The sequence below is a fragment of the Saimiri boliviensis genome, chromosome 2 (assembly GCF_048565385.1).
Source record: "Saimiri boliviensis isolate mSaiBol1 chromosome 2, mSaiBol1.pri, whole genome shotgun sequence".
NCBI lineage: Eukaryota > Metazoa > Chordata > Mammalia > Primates > Cebidae > Saimiri > Saimiri boliviensis.
Window position 1 is genome coordinate 112,291,041 of NC_133450.1, and position 26,486 is coordinate 112,317,526.

At 38.9% G+C, this 26,486-nt stretch overlaps 1 protein-coding gene across 23 annotated transcripts in view; it reads right to left on the reverse strand.

The window, feature by feature from the left end:
* MGA (MAX dimerization protein MGA) overlaps window positions 1-26,486 on the reverse strand; it is a 172,920-nt gene that overhangs the window by 39,421 nt on the left and 107,013 nt on the right. For 22 of the 23 annotated variants that reach the window (XM_074394040.1, XM_074394053.1, XM_074394044.1 and 19 more), the window contains 6 exons: window positions 25,653-25,784; window positions 25,312-25,416; window positions 22,449-23,116; window positions 20,343-20,688; window positions 5,231-5,457; window positions 2,960-3,145 (listed from right to left, as the gene is read on the reverse strand). In XM_074394040.1, coding sequence (XP_074250141.1) covers window positions 2,960-3,145; window positions 5,231-5,457; window positions 20,343-20,688; window positions 22,449-23,116; window positions 25,312-25,416; window positions 25,653-25,784 — 1,664 coding nt within the window. Of the gene's footprint in view, window positions 1-2,959; window positions 3,146-5,230; window positions 5,458-20,342; window positions 20,689-22,448; window positions 23,117-25,311; window positions 25,417-25,438; window positions 25,785-26,486 lie in introns of those variants that run through there. The other variant, XM_074394062.1, reaches the window with a different exon arrangement.

Sequence of the window (26,486 nt, forward strand, 5' to 3'; positions counted from 1 at the left end):
GTGTTTACAGGATACCTAAAATGTACCAGGCACATGCTAACCTAACCTACATTTTACATATATGTAGAATGTGTCCCTAGACAGGCCACAGAGGATGAACAGCAAATTTAAAACAATTTGGTATAGCTCCATAGTTACCATTACAACAGCAATGATAACAAAAGCTGAAATCACGGAAGCAAGACATGAGAAACTTAAATGCCATAACAACTGCATATTGTAATGAAGGACTAAAATATCTCCCACTTCACAATAAGTAAGTGTTCCCCTTGGTCATCTAAAAATTTATCAGCTCTTACATTAGCAGAGGATATAACCACTTAGACAGCATTATGTGGCTCAAGCAAATGTCACATTGAGTCTTTCAGGTTTCACAGTATACAATAAGGATAACAAAATGGATTTGGGGGCCTTTTTCTTTAAAAACAAAACAAAACAAAAAAAGCCTTTGGTGTCAAGTATACTCAGTCTTAAATGCTGGCTCCACTGCTTGCTAGCAATATAACTTAAGCCTTCTTGCCTCATGTGTGCAACAGGGATAATACCACCAAACTCATATGGTAAAATATGTAGTACATATAATTGCACAGCACACTGGCACACTACTTGACACATGGTAAACAGTAACAAGATCAAATAGGAGAATGTATAATTGGGCAGTGGCAGTAAGACAAGAAACTCTTATTAGTGTTATTCTCCAATGTCCTGCCTCTCTACATGTCTGAGAGATGCCTAATCCCATTTCTTAAAATTGAGAAAATGATCTTACCATCAACCAAGTTTCAGTAAGTACTGGGATCAAATGGCATAGTATTTAATTAGGATTATACGCTACAAATAACTTTACTTTGAAAAAATAATTTCTTGTGTCTTTATTGATAAAAGTTTACTTTTTAAAAATTAATTCATGGGTATTTTAAACAAACTGGAGAATAGGGAGTCCCTGAAAGCCCCACTCAAACCTACCTTCTGAAAGCTGAGAAAATAGACAAGTTTTTTTTATCCAAAATGACATAACATTAACTAAAAGTAGTATATTAACTACTTTAAAAACTTGATGCTCTGTCTTTCCTTCTTTCTCATTAAGTTTATTTTAAAGAGTTTTTATTAAAATTGTTAAGATTGTTATGAGAGAATTTTAAAATACACTAAAAAGGCAATTAAAATTTTTTCCTCATAGATACATAGTTATTTTCCTGGTTTAACTACATAATTTTTAAATATAGCTAATAAAGTTTTTACTTATCATGAGATCTGAAATAAAAAAACTATAAAATTAGCTGGGCATGGTGGAGTGCTGCTGTAATCCCAGCTGCTCAGGAAGCTGAGGCAGGAGAATTGCTGGAACCCGGGAGGCAAGGCCTGCAGCAAGCCAAACTCATGCCACTGTACTTCAGCCTGGGTGACAAAGCAAGATTCCATCTCAAAAATAAAATAAAATAAAATAAAATAAAATAAACTACCGTCATACTTATTCTGTTTTAATATACAAGAGCTTTTCAGAAGAACTGGCATTAATGCTGCCTTTATGAATGTCTTTCATCCTTAATTTTCCAGGAAATGAAAAACGAAGCATAGAAAATTGGTTGGATGTCCTTTGTTTTTCCTCTTCATTTAAAGATAATGTTACTCTCTTTATCTCTGCAAAATAATCACTAATACATGACTCATAACATAGTCTCAGCTCAGTGCAACTCCCACCTTCCAGGTTCAATCGATTCTCCTGCCTCAGGGTGCCCACTACCACATCCGGCTAACATTTTATATTTTTAGTAGAGACAGGGTTTCACCATGTTGGCCAGGCTGATCTCGAACTCCCGAACTCAGGTGATCAGCTCACCTCAGCCTCCCAAAGTGCTGAGTACAAATGCGGCTGGGTGCAGTGGCTCACGCCTATAATCCCAACACTTTGGGTGGCCAAGGCAGGCTGATCATCTGAAGTCAGGGATTCAAGGCCAGTCTGGCCAGTATGATGAAACCCCATCTCCACTAAAAATACAAAAAATTAGCTGAATGTGGTGGCGAGCACCTGTAATCCTGGCTTCTCGGCAGGCTGAGGCAGGTCAATTGCTTGAACCCAGGAGGCGGAGGTTGCACAGAGATGAGACTGCGCCACTGTACTCCAGCCTGGGCAACAAGAACAAAACTATATCTCTAAAAGAAATAAAAGATTATCATAACCAAAAAAAAAAAAAGGAAGAAGAAGCAGAAGAAAGAAGAAGCAGAAGCAGCAGAAGCAGAAGCAGAAGCAGAAGCAGAAGCAGAAGCAGAAGCAGAAGCAGAAGAAGAAGGAGGAAAGAAAGAAAGAAAGAAAAGAAAGAAAGAAAGAAAGAAAGAAGAAGAAGAAAAGAAGAAGAAAAGAAAGAAGAAAAGAAAGAAGAAGAAGAAGAAGGAGAAGGAGAAGGAGGAGAAGGAGGAAAAGAAAGAATAATACTTTTTTTTTTTTTTTTGAGACAGAGTCTCACTGTCACCTAAGCTGAAGTACAGTGGCATGACTGCAGTTCACTGCAGTCTCCAACCTCCGCCTCCCAGGTTCAAGCAATTCTTTTTCCTCAGTGCCCCAAGCAGCTGGGATTACAGCCATGCAGCACCAGGCCCAGCTAATTTTTTCTTTTTTTGTATTTTTAGTAAAGATAGGGTTTTGCCATGTTGCCCAGGTTGGTCTCGAACTCCTGGGCTCAACCAATCCGCCTGCCTCTGCCTCTGCCTCCCAAAGTGCTAGGATTAGACACGCGAGCCACCAAACCTAACCAAGAAAGAATAACACTTGTAATAACACTAAGAGACATACCATACAATAGGTACACAGAGAAATAAACTGACATACATATCACATACGCCTTCTCTGCCCTGCCCTGTAGGATAATTAGTAAATTAATTATTCTGATAGTAATGCAAATTTTAATACCAAAAACAGGGAATTGGAAGTTAAAAAGAAACTATGGAACAAGAAACTCACCTTTGCATTATTATGGTTCTCAGGGCTAGAATGACATGAACTCTGCTGCTGAAATGATGGAGATGGGGAGGAGGAAGAGGATAGTTGTCTCTGGTCCTCTTTTTTTCTCTCATATACTCGAACTCGAGCACAAGTCATCATACTTTCAAAGTACAAGTAGACTGGATCTTTGTCCTCTTCCCGAATCTGTAAATTTGATACAACAAAACATTCCATACAATGGGAAAAAAGTCCCCTAGATTCCAAAAGAAAAGGAATGTTTAATCTTTTTTTCCTCTAACAATAGTTGAAATTTTTAAACGCAAACTTTAAAATCAAACAGCACAACTACAGTTCATATGTGCTGAATCTTAGGATCTTAGGGCAGTCAGAAAGGATCCAGTTCTCTATGAGGAAATTTCAGATCATACCAGAGCAGTGCATTTCAAATTATCTATGGTGAAGGATACACTGTTAGTTACAGTCCCTCACAGACTGATACTTTAATAAATACAATAAATTACTAGAAAAACTAAATACACATAAAATTTAAGTTTTTTAATATTAGATTCAGTCTAACCAACTTGCAGTAGAAATTTATCAATATTTACTCTCATTTTCTATACAGTTAACCCCTGGTTTGAAACACAGGTTTTAACACAGGTTTGAACTGTGTTAAAAATCACTCACGTGGATTTTTTCCACCTCTGTCACCAAGGCAGTAAAATTAACCCTTCTTCTTCCTCAGACTACTCAATGTGAAGATAGTGAGTATGAAGACCTTTATGATGATCCAGTAATGAATAATAACTATATTTTCTTTTCCTTATTTTCTTAGTAACATTTTCTTTTCCATAGCTCATAAGAAGATAGTATATACTATATATAACATAAAAATGTGATGATTGACTGTTTATGTTATTGGTAAGGCTTCCAGTCAACAGTAAACTATTAAGAGTTCAGTTTGGGGGGAGTGGAAAGTTACATGTAGAAATTTGACCGTGTGAAAGATTAGTGGCGTTAACCCTTTTTCTTTCTTTTTCTTTTTCTTTTTTTTTTTTTTGAGAAGGAGTCTTGTTCTGTCACCCAGGCTGAAGTGCAGTGGCACAACTCGGCTCATGGCAACCTCCGCCTTCCAGGATCAAGCAATTTTCCTGCCTCAGTCTCCCTAGTAGCTGGGATTACAGGTATGAGCCACCATGCCTGACTAACTTTTTGTATTTTTAGTAGAGACAGTTTCACCATGTTGGCCAGGCTGGTGTCAAATTCCCAACCTCAGGTGACCCACTGGCCTCAGCCTATCGAAGTGCTGGAATTACAAGCGTGACTCACCATGCCCAGCTACCTTGCCTTTTTTAAGGGTCAACGATATGTATTTCATCACAGACTGGAAACAGTTTTATACCATAACAGCTCTGCTACAGAAAACACACTCAGTAGCATCATAGTATAGAACTTTTCTTCAATCTAATGGCCTATGAAGACACATGAATTTGATAATAAGACCTGCTTAAGCCATTAACACAATGAATAACTTCCTATCTTTCTTTTTTCCAGTCTTAAGTCTCACTCTGTTGACCGGGCTGGAGTGCAGTGGCATAATCTCGGCTCACTGCAACCTCCAACTCCCAGGTCCCAGCGATTCTCCTGCTTCAGACTCCCGAATAGCTGGGACTGCAGGCACGTGCCACCATGCCCAGCTAATTTTTGTATTTTTTAGTAGAGACGGGGTTTCACTATGTTGGCAAGGCTGGTCTTGAACTCCTAACCTCTTGATCCACCTGCCTCAACCTCCCAAAGTGCTACAGGTGTGAGCCACTGCACCCAGCCAAAAACTTCCTACTTCTACCTCCAAGTTTTAACAGTCACATTATATAAAATGTTACTTTAAATCTTAAACTTTATTGATATTGTTGTGCATTTTAAAATTTGCTTTTAAAAGCTTTTTCTTAATGTTCTTCTACTCATAATAAATACTGCATATCTTATTAATATTCTACAATATAGGAGTAATATCTTTAAAAAAACTTTTTCCAAGCCATGTAAAAAGTCCATCTATGATCTTGAAGAGGAGATGGCTATTTTTTAAAATTATTACTATTCATTTCTACTTTTAAGACATTTTAAAAGTGCCAGAACTAAACTGATTAAACCAGAAAGAAAGGAAGATGACTTATAAACATATTACTGAAAGCAAAATGATTCACGAAATAACCAAAAATCTGGTTGAAACACATCATCTTTACACATGACTTTGGTAACTTGTAATAAAAGATTAAATTCCAGACTTACCACAGGATTGGGTTTGGGAGTATATGACCGTGCAGATTTAATTCCAGTGACCAGTTTGCCCTTCACAGTAGTAGATAAAACTTCTGGTTGAGGCAATAACAATGGTTTCATAGGCTCAATGACAGAAGGCGTGGGGATATAAACTGGTTCTGGATCTACTTCACCTTCTACTTTTACCCATAATGGGTAATGTCGAACAGGCTGTTCAGGCTCTGTTTCACATATAGCTTAACAAAAAAGAAGAATAAGATTTTAGGTGCTTTTGGCAACAAAAGATCAATACTGAGGCCCTGCCAAAACAAAATACGTTCCCTCACAAAAGGCAGTTAACTTGTTAAAATAATCAAACAGATGCCCCCTAAAAAGGGGCATTAAATTGCATTCATATACCTTAATTTATTCATCAAAAATCAAATATTTGTTGAACAGCAGCTACCAACCAGATACTGTTTTAGGCACTAGAATGAACACAGCTATGAATAAAACAAAGTCCTTGCCCTAAGAGTTTAAAATCCAGTAGAAGAAGACAAACTAATAAATACTAATATCAAGTAAAGGTAAGCCATATAGAAAAACACAGCAAGGTAATTAAGAAATGAAGAATTAAAAGGGGATGCCATTATATTTAGCAGGGTCAGAGAAGATCTTACTGCAAAACACCTTTTTTTTTTTTTTTTTTTGAGACACAGTCTCACTCTGTTGCCCAGGGCAGAGCTCAGTGTTGTGATCTTGCCTCATAGCAACCTCCATCTTCCAGGTTCAGGCGATTCTCCTGCCTCAGTCACCAGAGTAGCTGGGATTACAGGCATGTGCCACCACACCTGGCTGATTTTTATATTTTTAATAGAGATAGGATTTTGCCATGTTGGCCAGGTTAGTCTTGAACTCCTGGCCTCTAGTAATCCACCCACTCTGGCCTCCCAAAGTGATGGATTACAGTTGTGAGCCACCGTGCCTGGTTAAAAAGATAACTTTTAACTATACTTTATTTCTAAATAATAACAAACATTTACTAAACCTTACTATTCAACAGTTATAAGCACTGTTCCAAGCACCTATACTAAGCACTTCATGTGTTTTAACTCCAACACTTCTTGAGAAAGATATTATTATTCCCATGCTACAGAAGCTGAGGTTCAGGGATGTCCAACCACTAAGAGGCAGAACCAGAATCAAACCCTGTTAATCTGATTCCAGAGACCAAGCCGTCATTGCTGCATTCTAATGACAAATTGTAATCAAAAGACAACCTGAACTCAGCATAGGAGCAAAAACATTTATGTCAATATAGACTCAATGAAATCCAACTGAGGTAAAAATCATACTACCAAGAAGTTCTGTACACCATTCCACAATTTATATCAAAATGTCAAGTTATACACCATTAATATATGCAATTTCTACTTGTTAAAAAATAATCCCAAAAAAATTCTGCACAAAGGAAAACATGCATTGATTACTTAATCAAATTAAAAAGAAGATCTAGGTTAAGAGGCTCCTGGGTTTACTTATTTTTTTAAGAGTCCAAGTCTCACCCTGTAGCCCAGGCAGTGGCATAATCATGGATCACTGTGGCCTCCTGGCTCAAGTGATCTTCCTGCCTCAAGCTTCTAAGAAGCTAGGTCTACAGGTACATGCCACCATGCCTGATTATGTCTTTAAAAAAAAAATTTTTTTTTTTTTTTTTGAGACGGAGTTTCGCTCTTGTTACCCAGGCTGGAGTGCAATGGCGCAATCTCGGCTCACCGCAACCTCCGCCTCCTGGGCTCAGGCAATTCTCCTGCCTCAGCCTCCTGAGTCGCTGGGATTACAGGCACGCGCCACCACGCCCAGCCAATTTTTTGTATTTTTAGTAGAGACGGGGTTTCACCATGTTTACCAGGATGGTCTCGATCTCTCGACCTCGTGATCCACCCGCCTCGGCCTCCCAAAGTGCTGGGATTACAGGCTTGAGCCCCTGCGCCTGGCCTTAAAAAAATTTTTTTAGGTGTTAAGAGTTGATTAGGCCTGGCCTTAAAAAAATTTTTTTAGGTGTTAAGAGTTGATTAGGCCTGGCCTTAAAAAAATTTTTTTAGGTGTTAAGAGTTGATTAGGCCGGGCGCGGTGGCTCAAGCCTGTAATCCCAGCACTTTGGGAGGCCGAGGCGGGTGGATCACGAGGTCGAGAGATCGAGACCATCCTGGTCAACATGGTGAAACCCCGTCTCTACTAAAAATACAAAAAATTAGCTGGGCGTGGTGGCGCGTGCCTGTAATCCCAGCGACTCAGGAGGCTGAGGCAGGAGAATTGCCTGAGCCCAGGAGGCGGAGGTTGCGGTGAGCCGAGATCGCGCCATTGCACTCCAGCCTGGGTAACAAGAGCGAAACTCCGTCTCAAAAAAAAAAAAGAGTTGATTAAAGGTAATATAAAGAAAAAAAAAATTCCCTCCCCACCCCTCCCCCAGAGGCCAGGTCTCACTATGCTACCCAGGCTGGTTTTGAACTCCTGGCCTCATGCAATCCTATGGCCTCAGCCTCCTGAGTTATTGGGATTACAGGAATCAGCCACTATGCCAAGCACTATTGGTTTTATTCTTTACGTAAACTGCCCATTCCCACAAAGAAAGCAGCTATAGTGAAGCAAATGTATTTCTACGTTTTAATGGTCAGTCCTCAAAGAGGACTGGTTCAAAGCCAAAGCCCCAAAACCTTTTACCTAAAGTCACATAAAATGTGACTGAGTGGCCGGGCACGGTGGCTCAAGCCTGTAATCCCAGCACTTTGGGAGGCCGAGGCGGGTGGATCACGAGGTCGAGAGATCGAGACCATCCTGGTCAACGTGGTGAAACCCCGTCTCTACTAAAAATACAAAAAATTAGCTGGACATGGTGGCTCGTGCCTGTAATCCCAGCTACTCAGGAGGCTGAGGCAGGAGAATTGCCTGAACCCAGGAGGCGGAGGTTGCGGTGAGCCGAGATCGCGCCATTGCACTCCAGCCTGGGTAACAAGAGCAAAATTCCGCCTCAAAAAAAAAAAAAAAAAAGTGACTGAGTGACATTCATACTTAATTCAAATACTTGCTTCAATTAATCTTTCACGACAAAGCAGAATCTAGCTACTACCTGATTTTCATAAGTGGTATATTTGCTCTGAACATTAAGAACAACTGGTGAGGAACAACTTGTCTAAGGGGCTCCTGAGGTAAACATAAGAGCACAACCACAAAATCCTGAATAAAGGTTCAAAAATTAAAATACGGGGTGAGGGATGGGGACAGCAAACCTAGAAAGTGATTGAGTCAATTACTTAGCCAGCTGTAGTTTCTGTCATCTACCTTTTAAAACGTAGCTCCTTTATAATATACATTTAAACCTAAACGTTTCTGGGCTGTTTTTTATTTTGAAACAGAGTTTGAGACTCTAACACAGTCTTGACCTCCCAGACTCAAAGGATCTTCCCATTGCCTCAGCTTGTAGCTGAGACTATAAGCACACACCACCATGCTTGGCTAACGTTTTTTAACTTTTTTGTAGAGATGGCACAAAGGTTTCTAAGACACCAATGTTCATGCATGCATTCAAATATTTGAATTTCTACTATGTATTAGACTTTGCAAATACAACAATGAATAAAACTGACAAAAATCCTTGCCCTCATGTAGTTTTTGGGGGGAAGTAAGATGAGATAGGCAGTATGACGAGTAAGGAAAATGTTTTGGAATATGGTTAGGTGCTTAAGAGAAAAAACAGGAAAGAAAATAAGTAGCATGTGTAGTAAGTATGTACAAGTATGTCTTTTGAGATTTGCCCTTCCAGTGAACGGGGCATTAAGGGGTCTACCACACATCTGGTAAAACTTTCTTGTTCAGTGTAGCTCATTATTTTATACACATATTAATTATAAGACAGAAACAAAAATGGCTTTAGGGCAAGACGTTTTGGACTTCTATCTACAATCTTTCAAGGATTTTCTAAGCCTCCATAAACTAAGCATTATACCAAGTAAAGGTCCCTTCCACCTTTTTCTTTTGAAATAATAACTACACAATACACAGTACAGTACTTCTAAACACACACACACACACACACACACACACACAACCTCTTAAGGTGTCAAGAATGATTATTCATACTTCTCTTAATCTCTCACAGAGGCCAGGCACGGTGGCTCAAGCCTGTAATCCCAGCACTTTGGGAGGCCGAGGCGGGTGGATCACGAGGTCGAGAGATCAAGACCATCCTGGTCAACATGGTGAAACCCCGTCTCTACTAAAAATACAAAAAATCAGCTGGGCATGGTGGCATGTGCCTGTAATCCCAGCTACTCAGGAGACTGAGGCAGGAGAATTGCCTGAACCCAGGAGGCGGAGGTTGCGGTGAGCCGAGATCGCGCCATTGCACTCCAGCCTGGGTAACAAGAGCAAAACTGCGTCTCAAAAAAAAAAAAAAAAAAAAATCTCTCACAGAGAATCAATGACAATTTTAAAATTTCAACTGTGAATAAGCAGAAAATGGTTAACCTGTCATCAGAGTGGGAAAAAGTGAGAAATGGAGCTTCCAATAAATAGGAGAGTTCATAAAAGGAGCTAATTGAAAAGGGAAGAGTTCAGTTCTGTTTATAACATGTTTACGATCAGAAGGAAAACAACATACTAAAAATAGGGTAGGGAGCCAGGTGCAGTAGCTCACACCTATAATCCTAATACAGAAGCCAATGTGGGAAGATCTCTTGAGGCCAGGAGTCCAGAACCAGCCTGGACAACATAGCAAGACCCTGTCTCTACAGAATATAAAAAGCTTTAGCTGGGCATGATGGTATGCACCCGTAGTTCTAGCTGCTCCAGAGGTTAAGTTGGAAGGATCGCTTGAGCCAGGAAGATCAAGGATACAGTTAGCTATGATTAAGACACAGCACTCCAGCCTGGGGGACAGAGCAAGACCCTCTCTCTCTCAAAATATATGTAAATAAATAAAATAGCATGGGAATTAAAAATCAGGACTGTCATCAACAGAGTCTATAGCTGAAGTCATGAAAACAGACTCCCCACAAAGACAAGAACAAGACACTGATCCCTCACTCTCCACTGGCCCCACTGTTCACTTGATTCCTTTACACAGGCTAGGATCCAAGATAGAGCATCTCTTTATTCCCCCTTATAATGACACAAGAGAGTCTCCTACTCTTTCCCTGAAACTCAGGAAAAAAGAACAACACTAGACAGGAAAAAGCAGAATTAAGGGGAGAACCTGAGTAGCACATATTCATTGACAGGAGTCAAGAAAGGAAATCGCTTTTAACAAAAGAAATGATCTCCTCAGTTCTACTGAAATGCCTCCTAATATATATATTACTTTCCCCAAGTCCCCTAGCTTTATCACCCTGTCTTCTAGCTTCTCAGTAAGTCTTTTATTCATGACACTTAAAACATTACAGGAATTTAGTTACTTGTGGCATTTAAAATTTCAATATGTATCTTTTCACCATATACCTATTTCATTAAATTGACAGTAACCTCTTAGAGAGATGGACTTGTTTTAATTGCCTGTATTCTACCTCCTCACTCCCAGCAGTGTCTACAGTAGTTGCAGCATAAATGAATAGCATTACGCTTAGAAGACATACAAAACTTCCATGCTAATAATAGCACACTAAAACACCATGTTCCTCTTCCTCTCATTTCTGTAGGCATTTTGAATATCTTTATAATGAAATATAACACTTATAAAGAAAAGTACATAAACAATGTACAGTTCAATACATATTAAGAACTATACATCCATGTAAACACTATACAAGAAATAGGACAGTGCTATCAATTCTAGAATACTTTCTCAATCACAATCCCTCCTCTTCCTATAAAAAAGGCACTTAAATGATAGCTTGCTTTCCTTTTTCTAATGTCAAAGTATAACTCCTAAATATCGTAGCTTAATTTTGCCTACTTTTAAAGTTTTTATTAATGAAATCAAAGATACATTTCTTTTACCTGGCTTTTTTCCCTCTCAACATTTTATTTGTAAAATTCATCTATGCTGATACACATAGTTGTAATTCATTTATTTGCACTGTGGTATGTTATTTCACTGAATATTCATACTACTGTTTATTCTTCTATTGTTATTAAACATTTAGGGTTGTTTACAGGTTTTAGATACTGTAAGAATCATTGCTGGGCGCGGTGGCTCAAGCCTGTAATCCCAGCACTTTGGGAGGCTGAGGCGGGTGGATCACGAGGTCGAGAGATCGAGACCAACCTGGTCAACATGGTGAAACCCCGTCTCTACTAAAAATACAAAAAATTAGCTGGGCATGGTGGTGCGTGCCTGTAATCCCAGCTACTCAGGAGGCTGAGGCAGGAGAATTGCCTGAACCCAGGAGGCGGAGGTTGCGGTGAGCCGAGATCGTGCCATTGCACTCCAGCCTGGGTAACAAGAGTGAAACTCCGTCTCAAAAAAAAAAAAAAAAGAATCATGACCGTAAATATTGTTATATAATGCAGTTCTGCTTGTTACTCTGGAGCAGGCGTCCCCAAACTGCGGCCCCCTGAGGCCATTTATCCGGCCCCCCGCCGCACCTCAGGAAGGGGCACCTCTTTCATTGGTGGTCAGTGAGAGGAGCACTGTATGTGGCGGCCCTCCAAAGGTCTGAGGGACAGTGAACTGGCCCCCTGTGTAAAAAGTTTGGGGACGCCTGCTCTGGAGTCAAACTGCTCCATCAAGAAGATAATGAATCTTCAACTTTAGTAGATACTGTCAAACTTATTTTCCAAAGTGGCTATACCTAGTTATTTCTCCATAAGCGGTATAGGAGATTTCCCATTGTTAACTATCTTTATCAACAGCTGGTATTATCAGAGGCTTGTAATGATAACCATTCTGGCAGGCATCTAGTAGAATCTCACAATGGATTTCGATTTCTTCAATTACAAAGGAAATATTCAACATTTCACTTTATGAAATGCTTTTAAAACTCTTGCTCATTTATTCTACAGGGTTGTTTATTATTAATTTGCAGCACTTTTATATATTCTGGATATAGGTCCTTAGATATCACAATTCCTGACCACAAGTGATCCACCCATCTCAGCCTCCCAAAGTGCTGGGATCATAGGCATAAGCCACCGTGCCCAGCCCCTGAATGTCTTATCTTACAGTTGTCAAATGTGTTGATCTTTTCCTTAAGAATTGGTTTTCTTCTGTCATGTTTAAGAAATTTTTCCTAATATGAGATCCTGTATACACGTGCCTGCATCTTCTAAATGCTGTATTGTTTGGTAACTGAAAATTAGGTTTATAACATACCTATAAGTTATTTCCACGTATAGTGTGAGAAATAAATAGTTACTCTTTTTTCCCATATGGATGTACAATAATCCTATCACCATCTGTTGAAAAGATCATCCTTTCCTTATTCCTGTCAATTCAAGGGTTCATTTATGTTTTAATCATTTTATTTTATTTTATTTTATGATAGAGTCTCACTTTGTCACCCAGTGCAATGATGTGATCTAGGCTCACTGCAACCCCGGTCTCCTGGGATCAAGAGATTCTCATGCCTCAGCCTCCCAAGTAGCTGGGATTACAAGAGCACACCGCCATGCACGACCAAATTTTTGTATTTTTAGTACAGACAAGATTTCGCCATGTTGTCCAGGCTAATCTCAAACTCCTGAGCTCAGGCAATCCGCCCACCTCAGCCTCCCAAAGTGCTAGGATTATAGGCGTGAGCCATCATACTTGGCCTTAATTTTTATTTTTGAGACAGGGTCTCACTCTTGTCTCCCAGGCTGGAGTGCAGTGGTGCTATCATGGCTCAATGCAGCCTCAACCTCCTGGATTCAAGCCATACTCATCTCAGCCTACCAAGTAGCTGGGATCACAGGCATGAGCTACCATGCCATTAGCCACATTTTTTTTTTTTTTTAATTTTTAGTAGAGACGGGGGGGTCTTGCTCTGTTGCCCAGGCAGGTCTCAAACTCCTGGGCTCAAGTGATCCTCCTGCCTTGGCTCCACAAAGTGCTGGGATGACAGGCGTGAGCCACAGCACCCAGCCTGTAGCCTCTCTACGCTGTTTTACATGTCTATTCATTCTATAGTCAAGCCAGTATCTTCCATATTAAATGTGGTAGTCTTATAACTCTTGATATACAATAAATTCTCCCATTCTGCCGTTGTTCTTCAAGATTGACCTGGTTATTTCTAGGGCCTTTGCATTTCCATATAAATTACAAATTCTGCTTTTCATGTTTCATGTAAAAAGCTGTTAAAGTTTTCATCAGAATTGCAATGAGATCACCGATGAAAATGAGAACCACCATTTTTCCAATATTCAGATCCGCATGCTAAGAGCCATTTTTTAAATAAAAAATAAATGTTAATAGAAAATAAATAAATGTTGAAGTTTTATCAATTTAACGGTATTCACTATTAATATCATAAATTATCTCCTTTAATCTGTTACATGGCAAATTATTTAAATATTCATATCTAAATCAAATTTCTATCCCTAACCATATATCTGTATTTTATATATATGGACATATTTACTAATTACAACATATAGTGTCACCATAATTTAGAACATTAATTTTTTTTCTTTTTTGAGACAGAATCTCACTATGTCACCCAGACTGGAGTGCAGTGGCATGACTTCAGTTCACTGCTACCTCTGCCTCCCAGGCTGAAGTGATTCTCCCACCTCAGCCTCCCAAGTAGCTGGGACTACAGGTACATGCCACCACACAAGGCTAATTTTTCGTATTTTTGGTAGAGATGGGGTTTTGCCATGTTGCCCAGGCTGGTCTTAAACTCCTGAGTTCAGATGATTCACCCGCCTCAGCCTCCCAAAGTGCTGGGATTACAAGTGTGAGCCACCGCGCCTGGCCAGGTACATTCTTTATCAGAGTTGTTTGGATTATTCTAAGCCCTTTGTTTTTCCATAAAAATTTTAGAAACTTGCCAATTTCTATACACCAGAATCCTGTCAAGATTTTGATTAGAATAGCATCAGCAGATCTACAAGCCAATTTGTAAAAAGTATCTTACCACGGTGTCTTCTGATAAATGAAAACAATTTATTTTTTTCCATTTATTTAGGCCTCTTTAATATTACTCTCAGCAATGTCTTATAGTTTTTAGTACATAGGTCTTAAGCATCTTTTATCAGTTATCCTTAAGTGTCTCATCTCTTTGGATGTATTTTAAAAGGTTTATTTTTAAATCTCAATTTCCAATTGTTCACTGCTGACAAATACAAACACATTGCATACTGATAACGTATGCTGCAATCGCATTAAACTGACTTGTAGTTCTAGTAGCTTATTTTGTAGATTCCCTAGGATTTTCCTATCCAAGAATAAAGCCAATTTTTCCTTCTTCCTTTCCAATCTAGATACCTCTCTCTTGATCAAATCTTACTGCACTGGCTAGAACCTCCTGTGTATAACGTTCAAAAGAAGTGGCAAAAGTGGGCATTCTTCCTCATTCCCAGTCTTTGGGAGGGAATACTCAGTCTTTTATCATTAATACGTCAATTGTAATATTTTTCAAAGATTCCTGTTTCCAGTAGAGAAAAATTCCCTTCTATTCCTACTATGCTGAGAATTTTTACCAGAAATAAATTTTGTCAATCTTCAAAAATATCTCTTAATCAGGTGGAGTTCGAACACACCAGAAATTTGTCATTTCCACCTCAACGAAAATTGACATCAGCAACATAAAAATACCAAAACATCTTATTGATGCTTACTTCAAGAAGCAGCTGCAGAAGCCCAGACACTAGGAAGGTGAGATCTCTGACACAGAAAAAGAGAAACAAGACTACAGAGTAGTGCAAGATTGATCAGAAAGCTGTGGACTCACAAATTTTACTAAAAATCAAAGCTATTCCTCAGCTCCAGGGCTACCTGTGATCTGTGTTTGCCCTGAAGAATGAAATTTATCCTCCCAAAATGGTGTTTTGAATTTCTTAAGAAACTAATAACTGATTATACTATGTATATCAATACTATATATATATATATATATATATATATATATCTTGCAATGATGATACGGTCTTTTTTTTAAGTCCATTGTAATGGCAAACTATGCTGCTTTTTTTCAAATTTAAACAAATCCTACCCTTCAAGGATATACTCCACTTCACATGATGCAGTATCCTTTACATCTACTGTTGGATTTGAGCTGCTAAACTTTTATTTGGAAATTTTACATCTATGTTATAGTTTCTACCTCTATGTGATTAGTCTACTGTTTTCTTATACAGTCTTTTTCTGAATTGAATATCAAGGTAATGCTGGTCTCATAAGATGGAACAATTTCATGGAAGACTGCATCAAATGGGATTTATTCTTTAAATGTTTTGTAGAATTCAACAGCAAAGCAACTCGGACCAGAGTTATTATTGTAGGATTTTCCACTACAAGTTCCATTCTTTAATAAGCATATGGCTAAGCAGTTATCTATTTCTTCTTGAGTTTTGTAGCTTGTGTCTTTTTTAAAGAGTTTCTCCATTTCATCTGATTTGTCCAATTTACTGGCATAAAATTGTTTGCAGTATTGCCATATCATCCTTTCACTGTCTGTACTTAAGTCACCCTTCATTCCTAATATTGGTAATTTGTGTGTTCTCTTTATTCTTCAGTCTAGCTGCAAGTATCAATTTTATTAAATTTTTTTCTTTACATATATTAATTTACAGGTATATTAAGACAGAAATGCCAGGTTTTATTCTTGCCTTTGGTACTACCCACAACAGCTAGGCACAGTACCTCTGCATAGCCAGCAGTATTTTTTGACAAACTAAAGGGTAAGCAGGTGATAAAAGTGAAGGCCAAATGAGTCTACAACAAGATGCAGAATTAAAATTTCAGAAACTGTATCTTACAAAGCAGAAAAGGCATGAGGACTTGGCAGTCCCATACAAGATACTTAGTATCTTTATGACCTTGGGGAACAAATCACTAAGGATTCAATTAGCTAATTTGTAAAATGGAGAAAAAAGCCTCCTTATCATGTAAGGCTGCAGGTTTAAATGATATAACCCTCATAGAGTGCTATGCATAAGAATGTCCAATAATGTTAGCCATCTTTTTTTCAGCAATGGATCAAACCATTAAAAGAAAAATTTTAAGTCTGTTACAGTGACAAAAAATGTATTATTAAGTGCCTAGATTTTATCCATTGAAACTACTAATTTTTTACTTAAATATTAACTATATAATAAAAACCAAAAAATTAAAACTGCTGAAGAACATATAAAGAAAAAACAAGTGTTGCATCATATCCGGTAGTGCAGTGACCACAAGTGACTACTTTTAACCATTTATGTTTATTTCTAGTGGTTACACTCAATCATAACACTCAATTTCACAACTCACTTTTCTTCCCTCCAGTTTCCACCTACCTTTTTGCAAAACGTACTAGAGGATTTCAATGTTTTCCAGTTTTTATACTTTTTTCTTTGTCCACTTTTGGTCTTGGCAACATGTTTACCTCTAAGAACTCTTTCCTATTTCTACTCCTTTTACATACCAGTTGTTAACAAAAATATCACCCCTCTTTTTTTATCCTTCCCTAACAGCACAAGAAAACTGATGGTCCCTAGATAGGGAATAGCAAGCTTTGCTTTTTATAATAAACTGTACCAGTAAGATAACAAAAAAAATACTTTGCTAATTGGCTATCAGAGTTTAATTATGGTCAAGGATAGGACACAGGTTGAAGAAAATAATCAAAAAGCAGCAAAGCCTAACAGATAAGCAGTACTCCTGCTTATATGGGCTTCTATAACTTACTTTTGTTGGCTTCAAACGGAAATGTGTTGTTTTAAGCATAAGAAGGAAGTAAACTCAGTAAGGAGATATGAACAGAATTAAACAAACCTACACTATGCTTCATTTTAAACATTTAAAATCTTATTTACACAAAGATCATTTAGGTATATACACTATATCTCACTTAAAACACTAAAATAGAAGTAAGAATAGCCTGGCACTGGTCACAAAACAGGAGAGACCAGAAAGAGATACAGGCATTAATATATTTTAATATATTACATTACAGGTGACATTTTAATCCAGTAGGAAGTTTATTTCTCAATAAGTGATGGTACAACTGGCTAGGCTTGTGGGGGAAAAATGATTCCCTACTACAAATCTCACATCAAATAAATTCAGATACAATAACACTTATTTTTTTTAAGTCTATAAAAGTACTAGAAGAAAATATAATAGGCTGGGTGTGGTGTCTTACGCCTGTAATCCCAGCACTTTGGGAGGCCAAGGCGGGTGCATCACCTTAGATCAAGAGTTCAAGACCAGCCTGACCAACATGGTGAAACCCTGTCTCTACCAAAAATACAAAATTAGCTGGGATTACAGGATGGCCAAGATTTCGGCAATGCGCTCTAGCCTGAGCAACAAGAGCAAAACACTGTATCAAAAAAAAAAAAAAAAGAAGAAGACAAAATATTATTAAATATGTTTAAAATCTCAAGGGTAGAGAAAGACTTTCTGAGCAAGACTTCAAAGACAGAAACCAAGCACTCTGGGAGGCGGAGCCAGGCAGATCACAAGGTCCGGAGTTCGAGACCAGCCTGGCCAATATGGTGAAACTCCATCTATAATCAAAATACAAAAATTAGCCGGGCATGGTGGCATGTGCCTGTAGTCCCAGCTACTCAGGAGGCTGAGGCAAAAGAATCGCTTGAACCCAGGAGGCGGAGGTTGCAGTGAACTGAGATCACACCACTGCATTCCACCTAGGTGACAGCAATACTCCATCTCAAAAAAAAAAAAAAAAAAAGACAGAAACCATAAAAGGAAAGACTGCCAAGTTTAACTATCACTGCTTTTTCAGTGGGGGTGGATTGACAGTGGGGGTGGGAACCTTGAACAAAATGAAAATGTAAATTACAAAAATACAACCCATAAAAAAATAAAGCTTCTACAAACTAAAGGCAAAAAAACAGCCACTCCAATAAAAGTTAGCAAATAATTCAAAAGGCAATTTACAGAAAAAAGTTTATGATAAATGGTCAAAAGACTTACCACAGAAGAAATACAAATCTAAAACAAAATATCAATTTCTGCCTATCCATGTAACAGTTTTAAAAGTTTTAAAATAGAGCCGGGCGCGGTGGCTCAAGCCTGTAATCCCGGCACTTTGGGAGGCCAAGGCTGGTGGATCACGAGGTCAAGAGATCCAGACTATCCTGGTCAATATGGTGAAACCCCGTCTCTACTAAAAATACAAAAAACTAGCTGGGCATGGTGGCACATGCCTGTAATCCGAGGTACTCAGGAGGCTTAGGCAGGAGAATTGCCTGAACCCAGGAGGCGGAGGTTGCGGTGAGCCGAGATCGCGCCATTGCACTCCAGCCTGGGTAACAAGAGCGAAACTCCGTCTCAAAAAAAAAAAAAGTTTTAAAATATTCAGTATTAGAACAGAAAACTACCAGAGCGCAGTGGCTCACACCTGTAATCCTAGCACTTTGGGAGGCCGAGGCAGGCAGACTACCTGAGCTAAAAAGTTCAAGACCAGCCTACGCAACATGGTAAAACCCCATCTCTACTAAAATACAAACAAATTAGCTGGATGCGCTGGCGGGCACCTATAATCCCAGCTACTCAGGAGGCTGAGGTAGGAGAATCGCTTGAACCCAGGAGGCAGAGGTTGCAGTGAGCCAAGATCTTTCCTGTGCACTCCAGCCTGGGCAACAGAGCAAGGCTACGTTTCAAAAGAAAAAAAAAAGAGAGAGGAAGAGAGAATAGAAAACTGGCACCTTCCAGTATCTGACTACTGGCATATTTCTAAAGTTGGTACAACTAGCAACATCTACAAACGTTTAACATGTACGCACTGTCACAGCAAATTCACTTTTAATAGTCTATTCTGAAAATGGATGTTCATCACTGTACAGTTCATAATAAAGACAACCCAAAAAGGCTAACTATCCAACCAAAGGCATTATAACACGAAACCATTAAAACTAACACTATAAATTAGATTTACAATTGTTGATATGGAAAGCAGAACATGATCTTATGATAGAACATATACTGAAATATTAATCATCACCTCTGATTAAAATAACTACAGAGCAACAGGAAATGTAAATATGAAATTGCCAAAAAAGGATTATTAATCCCCTGATAAACTAAGAAAACTTTTTCAATTACATGGTAAAATAATTTCTTTTTTTTTTTTTTTTTTTTTTTTCCAGACGGAGTTTCACTCATGTTACCCAGGCTGGAATGCAATGGCGCGATCTCAGCTCACCGCAACCTCCGCCTCCCGGGTTCAGGCAATTCTCCTGCCTCAGCCTCCTGAGTAGCTGGGATTACAGGCACGCATCACCATGCCCAGCTAATTTTTTGTATTTTTTTTTTTTTTTTTTAGTAGAGACGGGGTTTCACCATGGTGACCAGGATGGTCTCGATCTCTTGACCTCGTGATCCACCTGCCTCGGCCTCCCAAAGTGCTGGGATTACAGGCTTGAGCCACCGCACCCGGCCTGGTAAAATCATTTCAATATATTTGAACAAAATACAAAGATACAACAGAAATGAAAAAAATCAATAATGAAATAATATTTAACTTGGGTCTGCATCTACATCATATTTTATCCTCCCCTCCAAAAATAAACCCCGATTTTCAACAGAGTACATGATGTTCAACTTTATCACACACCCCTACTTTGTCCCCAAATCTCCAACAATGACCAGAGGGTCTTATTGCAAACTTCTCCTTTTAGAAAATATGATGCATTATATGGATCACCTATAGTCTTTCCAAGAAAAGTACACGTGTCTACCTGTGTGTGTGCACACACGTGCACAATCCAGAAAACGGATGAAACTCAAAGGTCAAAGACATTCTAGATCAAGTAAGAGTATGTATGATCTAAATTTAGCACTAAAAAGCAATCCGCAGAGAACAATTCATCTTAAAAAAGGCATGAGTTTGTGTGCATCTCAGACAGCCAGTCAGAAAGAGCATGTAAGGATAATAAGAAATCTCAAAACTCTTATTGAATAATTGATTAGGATTAAGGTAGGTTGCATTATTCTAAATAACCATTACCTATCCAAAAAATGATACTGCAGTTTTATCTCTCAATCAATACTCACTGTATTCTAGCTTCTTTCTCTTCTTTTTCTCTTTCAGTTGTTCCTCCTCCTCCCTGACTCCTTCTTCTTCTTCCCTTGCCTCCTCTCCTAGAGTATCATAAACTATTGGATCTCGATGAGCAGCCTTCCTCTGAAAATGCTTCGTTTTGGATCCTCCTTTAACAAGCACAACTTTTCTTTTCAAACAAGTGCAACCAAACATGCAGTCTGGTCGGCGGCAGTGAGCAGGTTGGCGCTTCTCCAAAGCTAGACTGGAACATACACAACCCAGTCGACAGAAGTCATTGTTGCATGGAGGGGCTCGTTTCCTTATAATTGTGTGGATAGGTTTAGTTTTGAGAGACGCCTAAAGTCAAAGTAGAAAATTGTAATTCCACTAAACTGTCCCCCAATACCACCAACAAATTACAGTCATATACTGGATTGCCTCACTCTCTGATTTTAAGTACTAATAGCACAAGACTAATGCAGATTCAAAGGACATGAATATAACCAGGGCTGTAAACAATCTGCCATTCTAATGCTTAGTACAGACAATTATGAGCACAATTATCAAGGATGGATTTATTTTCAATATAAATTATACATAATGTTCTATGGCAAAGATTAACAAAGGTTGAGACCGACGGGCCAAATCCAGCCTGTTTCATAAAGTTTCACTGGAACACAGCCAGGCTAATTCATACACATACTGTCTGAAGAACTACAATAGCAGAGTTCAGTAACTGCTATACAGAACACATGGTCTGCAAAATCTTAAATCTTTACTATCTGGCCCTTTATAGAAAAAGTTTGCTGATCCTTATTCTAGGGTAATTAATTAAAAAAAGAATAGGATAATACACAAATAAGTCTTCATGAAGGATTAATAAATAAAACAATATGCATTTAGTTCCAACATCTGATCATTTTATGGAAAATACAAAAACTCATGACAAAGGCCAGGTGCAGTAGCTCATGCCTGTAATCCTAGCACTTTGGGAGGCTGAGGTGGACGGATAGCTCGAGCCCAGGAGTTTTGAGACCAGTCTGGATAACATGGCAAAACTCTCTCTTTACTAAAAATACAAAAGATTACCCACGTGTGGTGGTATGCACCTATAGGCCCAACTACGTAGAAGGCTGAGGTGGGAAGACTGCAGTGAGCTGTGATCATGCCACTGTACTCCAGCCTGGGCAACAAGAGTGAGACTTTGTCTCAAAAATAATAAATAAATAAATAAACATGCTGTGGTATCATTTCACATGCTTCAGAGGCTACTAAGATAGATATATCAATCAACTGATGAAAAATTCCTTCCTACATCCCTTGCCATAAAATTCTTTAAATATAAAAATAAAGTAAGTGAAAAATTATTAATACAAAACTTCACAAAAGACAAAAAGGCTTTTCTCCACGGGTTTTTAATTTTGAATTTCCTGGGATTTAATATATTTTAAAAGCATAATTTTCAGGCCAGGTGTGATGACTCAAGCCTGTAGTTCCAGCACTTTGGGAGGCCAAGGCAGGTGGACCACTTGAGGTCAGGAATCTGGGATCAGTCTAGATAATGTGGCGAAATCCCGACTCCACTAAAAATACAAAAATTAGCCAGGTGCAGTGACATGTGCCTACAGTCCCAGCTACCTGGAAGGCTGAGGCAGGAGAACTGCTTGAACCTGGGAGGTGAAGGTTGCAGTGAACTGACATCCTGCCACTGCACTGTATCCTGGGCAACAGAGCGAGCGAGACTCCATCTCAAAAAAATAATAAAAGCATAATTTTCAAAGTTGTGTTAACAAGATCAGCAAATGTACTTTCCCATATGTTGGAGAATGAAATTAGAGATTTTGAGAATGGCCAGCTAGCTGCCTTCATACAAGAGAGAGATGTTATTCAAAAGTGCAATTGTACTGTCTCCCTCTGCTGGCAGGGAATCTACATCTGAGTGTCTAGTGGTAAAGAACAATAAATGGGGAAGACATCGCCTTAGTTCTCACAAAGGTTCTAAATGCTAAAAACTGGCTGATCACCCTGCCAAAAAGTCCCATTCCCATTTCCTCTCACTAACCTCACTCTTTCTAGCCAAATAACTAATATGCCTCCAGAAAAGAGCAGCTACTTACTTGGGCTGTAAGTAAAGTTGTTAAGGATACATCTGCTCGCTCTTCTGTGATATAAGTCCTTGGTTTTCCTTCCCAAAGTGCACAGTCTTCCAGGTCCATTAGCTTCACCTGAGATTTAGACAAGCCTGGAGGGCGACTTCCCTGTTGCTGTTGCTGTTGCTGCTGCTGCTGCTGTGCCTGCCGCAAACTAATCTGCTTTGGAAATGTATTTTCATCTAAAGTTGGCACAACAAAGTTATTCGCCTGATTTTCTGAGACGATGCCTGAAGAATTCTTGGTAACCTTATCTCCTAGAATCATATGAGAGTATTTCTGCTTTGGTGAAACAGGGTATGGTAAAATGGATTTATAAGATGATTTTGTTCGGCCACTGAAAGTTGCCTGTCTATTTTGAGACTTTGCCTTTCGAGAGGCAGGTGCTACAGAATGAGGTTTCAAAGAGTAAGAGGTAGAAGGGGAAATAGTAGATTGCTTCTTTAGTACACTATCAAGTGTTCGTACATAGCTGGTACTCTTAGTGGGAAGCTGGTACACCACAGGAGATGTGGGAGCATTAGAAGAGAAACCCATGCTTGTTTCCATCAGCTTGCCTTCATTTTCCAAGTATTCATCTAGCTTATCACTACAGAAAGCAGAACGATTTTTCAGTGAACTTTCTGAATTTCCACCTAGAAACAAGAAAACACAAAATGCTTAAATAAATCTAGGACAGATTTGTGCATCTCCACAAAAACACTAAAAAAGGTCAAGACTTCTGAGCTATAAGCTACTGAATCTTCTATACTATCCCTTAGCTGGGCACAGTGACTCAAATCTATAATCCCAGCACTTTGACAGGAAGAAGCAGGAGCATCGCTTGAGGCCAGGAGTTCAAGACCAGCCTAAGCAACAGAGCAAGACCCTGTCTATAAAAAAAAAAAAAAAAATTTTAAATAAATTCATCAATAAATAAACTATCCTTCCTCAGAAAGAAAAAAAATAAAATCAAGTGAAGAGAATGAGTCTCAGATACTAATGACATTAAAATCTATTCTCTAGTCTTGGGCACTAATCACATTAAAATCCATTCTCTAAAATTATGTCTTACCCTAAAATTATCACATTACATCATTTACTGAGGCATTAATTTTTACAAAGTCCTATCAACATAATTAATCTAAGAATATTCAACCTTGGACAATCTTTGACCTAATAAAAGAGACCAAAGATAAGTAAAAACGTAACAGGGAAAAAGAAAGAATTAAATTAAAGCAGGCCTCAACAGAAGGCCAAAAGATTATTTAAGAGATTGGCCAGGCACCGTGGCTCATGCCTGTAATCCCAGCACTTTGGGAGGCTGAGGCAAGTGGATCACGAGGTCAGGAGTTTAAGACCAGCCTGGCCAAGATGGTTAAACCCCATCTCTAGTAAAAATACCAGCCTGGCCAAGATGGTTAAACCCCATCTCTAGTAAAAACACAAAAAATTAGCTGGGCATGGTGGCAGGCACCTGTAATCCCAGATACTTGGGAGCCTGAGGCAGGAGCATCACTTGAACCTGGGAAGCAGAGGTTGCAGCAGTAAGCGGAGATCACACCACTGCACTCCAGCCTGGGTGACAGAGCAAGACTCTGTCTCCAAAAAAAAAAGAACAGAGATTGAGGCTGGGCACAGTGGCTCATGCCTGTAATCCTGGTACTCTGGGAGGCCAGAAAACGTGGATCACTTGAGCTCAGGAATTCCAAGACCTGCCTGGGCAACATGGCAAATCCCATCTCTACAAAAAATTAGCCAGGTGTGAAGGCACATGCCTATGGTCACAGCTACTCTGGAGGCTGAGCAGGGAAGATCACTTGAGCCCAAGAGGTCAAGGCTGCAATGAGCTGAGATTGGACCACTGCACTCCAACCTGGACAATGGACTAAAATCCTGTCTTTAAAAGAGGAAGAGAGATTGGAATGCCTGGAGTGTGGCATAAAACACTAGAGAAGAAAAAAGACCACAAAAAGAGAGGTATAAAATTTAGCTGTTTTTTTTTTTTTTTTTTTTGAGACAGGATCTAGCTCTGTCATCCAGGCTGGGGTGCAGTGGTGTGATCTCAGCCCACTGCAGCCTCAACCTCCTGGGCTCAAGCGATCCTCCCACCTCACTTGCAAGTAGCTGGGACTACGGGAATGCGCCACCACATCTGGTTGTTTTGCATTTTTTGTAGAGAGGAGTTTTGACCATGTTGCCCAGGTTGGTTTCGAGTTCCTGAGTTCAGGCAATCCACTCACTTCGGCCTCCCAAAGTGCTGGGACTGCAGGCATAAGTCATTATGCCCAGCCATAAAATTTAGTTTTTAAGAAACAAAAAAATTAAGTACAATGACATGGATTGCACTGCTATAAACAAAGTGAAAAGATTCAAAGGTGAGAAAAAACTACTTTGGACAACTGGAATATTTATCTAGTTAAGAGTATAAGTTGCAAACAAACTCAGTAAACAAGGAAAAGCACTAAGAAAGGAGACCAAGAAGGACACAGTCAAAATGCTTGGATTAGAAGTTTCCTTTGAAGTATAAGACTGTCAGGAATCACTATACAACTCTGAAGTAAACAGTTCTAAACTAATGCTTGAGAATGATGTTTTCTGTAACTGCAGGAATAGAAATAACAGAAATGCTGTTAAAAAGGCTGCAGCAATTATTTAAGCCCAACTGAACCTCAGGGTTGTGACTATAGGAAAGTGGATAGCAGACAGAAAACAGCAAAAGACAAGTATTTTCAGTTCATTTTAAATCATGGAGAGAAGGGATGAAGAAAAACAACCAAGACTTACTTTTAACAAAAGGTTGTTGGCTACATGTTTCAGAACATTCACAGAATTTTAAAAAACTAATTACCTTCATTTCTAGATGCAGAAGCACTATGAAATTTTCCCCTCCATCCCTTGATCTTAGTGAAATCATTGGTTTTCCCTGTCCTAGAAACAAAGGGAAATCCCGCATCTATAAAAGAAAAAGTCAAAAAAATGACCAAACTTCTAGCAGGCCAATATTATGGACCGAATTAATTAATAAAACTTCAACTTAGTAAGTATATAAATCACTTATCAAAACTTTAACGACAAAATATCTTAGACCTATCTTAAATATCACCAATAAATGTACCTTTTAATTTACATCACAAATAACGTAAACTTCAAGAAAAACAGTGTCTGATGTAGCAAATGTTACATACTCACCAGGAGAGGCAGGGTTGGTTCCTGTAAGGTTCCAAAATGGAAAGCTAGTGGCTGGAGCCAAAGGTAACTGTACTCCCAAGTATTTAAGATCAATGCTCATTGTTGGATCCACTGAATTCAATTTTAAGCCCACTACAAGAAAAAAGGAAATTATATTCCCATGGATCAATCATAAATCATACCCTTCTTTTTTTTAACTTGTGCCTGGGAGATGGTAAAGATTTAAAGTGAAGAGAGACAAAGGAGACAGTGAAGAGCAAAAACAATGAAAAAAACAATCAATTACAGATTCTGAAAAAAACAATCAATTACAGATTCATTCTAAGGCACTCTAAGGTGTCACCATGATCCATGCCATCCAGTATTATATTTGTATAACCCCCCTCACCCTGCTGAGTGTGGTAGGCAGGGCCTCTAACTTGTTTCTAACCAACAGAATGTGGCAAGGGAAATAGGATGAGAATGATAATGTGCACATGCTAACACAAGTTATCCATCTTGTTGGAGCTGCAATGAAATAAATTTTTCCAACGAGCTAAGGGAAACTGGAAGCAGATCCTTCTCCAACCAAGTCTTTGAGAAACCAGGCCTGGCCAGTATTTTAACTCTAGCCTTGATGAGATCATAATCAAAGTACCCAACTAAGCAATACCCAGACTGCTGACACACAGAAACCGTAACAGTAAACATATCATTTTAAGTTGCTAGGTTTGTGGTAATTTATTAAGATAACTAATTTAAAAATGGCAAAATTCAGATCTTTTGTGCTTTAACTGTTTGTGGCCCAGAGACTTTCTAAGGCCATTAATATGAACTTGCCATAGACTATGCTGC